Here is a 1,522-nt window from a genome sequence, read left to right as displayed (position 1 = left end):
TTGAAAAAAAAAAAAAAAAAAAAAAAATGATAAAAAAATTTTTAAACATTGTATCTAATAAAAGAATATTAAGAATAATAAAAGAGAATGAGAAATGTGATTATAAATTAATAGGATATAAAAAAAACTTTAATTGCTTTCATACAATTAATGTAATAGATGAAAATAAGGAAAATAGCTGTTTTACTAAACATAAGTATGTTGATTTCTTTAGAGATGAAACTAGGAATATTGGGATAATAACCTTCAAAAATATAAATGATAAAATAAATATTTTTCATGAATTTTTAGATGAATTAAAAAATGTAATAGAGCATATAAATAATATAATTTCTAATGAAGAAAATAATACTTTTTATATAAAAGAGTTTAAAAATAAAGATAATTACTTGATAAAAAATATAAAAAATAGAATTCCTTATTATGATAATAAGTTAAAAATAATAATTATTAATAGTATAATAAATGATAATACTTTTTTAAATTCATTAGATTATAATTCTTATTTAAAAAACGATGAAGAAACAAATTCTAATATATCAAATTCTTTTAGATACTTATGTAATAATATTCAGAATTTACCACTGATAACAATAAGCAACATAAACGGATTATGTATAAATAGTGGAATAGATTTAATATTATCTACTGATTTTAGAATCTCAAACGAAAAAAGCAAATTTGGATTTGATAAAACTTATATTGGTTTATTTCCTTATGGAGGTAGTACTCAAAAACTATTTAGAAATATTCAAATGAATTATTCTAAATATTTATTATTAACAAATCAAGTAATAAATGCAAATGATGCACTAAAAATGAATTTAATAGATGTATGCTTAAGAAATAATGAAAATTTTTTCATAGATAATTCTAATGTTTTTTTTGAAAATAATTTGTCTCATAAAGAAAAATTTTCCATTTTAAAAGAAAATATAATAGAATATTTTCAAGATATTTTTAAGAATAAAACATTTGAAATGAAAATAGATGATGACAGTTTTATATTTACCTTATTTTTTTCTTTTCAATTTTTATTCATTCCTACTTATATTTTACAAAATACGAAGTTAAGCATAAATGAAGGAATTTCACTTATTGATGTTAATTCTTATTTAGACTATGATAAAAATATTTTTGAAAAAAACATAAATTCTTCTCAACGTTTAGATATTTTAAATTATATCAAAAAAAAAAAAAAATAAATAAACAACAAATTCTTACTAAAATATATAATTATTCATATAAAACAAGAACAAAACAAATATGCACATGCTAAGAATATATATATTTATTGCTTTTAAAAAATAAAAAAAAAAAATATTTGAATTTTTAATGAATGTATAAAATAAAAAAAATATTGTAAAAAATTAAAAAAAATTATTACAACTTTTTTTTTTTTTTTTAATTTTTATTACCTAGACTGATTATGATTTTTTTCATTTTTTGAAAAAAATCTTGCCCGCTAGGAATGTAGTTCATTATGTTTTTCTTTTTTTTTTTTTTTTTTTTTTTTTTTTTA

At 16.6% G+C, this 1,522-nt stretch overlaps 1 protein-coding gene and 1 non-coding gene across 2 annotated transcripts; one reads left to right on the top strand and one right to left on the bottom strand.

Moving 5' to 3' along the window:
- Nucleotides 1-26: 26 nt before the first annotated feature.
- PGAL8A_00296600 (enoyl-CoA hydratase, putative) lies at nucleotides 27-1,205 on the top strand (the record flags this gene model as incomplete). The annotated part of the gene is made up of 1 exon (XM_028671961.1): nucleotides 27-1,205. The coding sequence occupies one exon, from the start codon at nucleotides 27-29 to the stop codon at nucleotides 1,203-1,205; it is 1,179 nt and encodes a 392-aa protein (XP_028528562.1).
- A 136-nt stretch (nucleotides 1,206-1,341) lies between these two features.
- On the bottom strand, nucleotides 1,342-1,493 carry PGAL8A_00296500. The gene has a single exon (XR_003699222.1). It is a non-coding gene; the product is annotated as a small nucleolar RNA snoR31 (small nucleolar RNA).
- Nucleotides 1,494-1,522: the final 29 nt, after the last annotated feature.

The sequence above is a fragment of the Plasmodium gallinaceum genome, assembly GCF_900005855.1.
Source record: "Plasmodium gallinaceum strain 8A genome assembly, contig: PGAL8A_v1_87, whole genome shotgun sequence".
Taxonomy (NCBI): domain Eukaryota; phylum Apicomplexa; class Aconoidasida; order Haemosporida; family Plasmodiidae; genus Plasmodium; species Plasmodium gallinaceum.
Note: the sequence above shows the minus strand (reverse complement) of the source record. Positions and strands in the feature narration are given on the sequence as shown.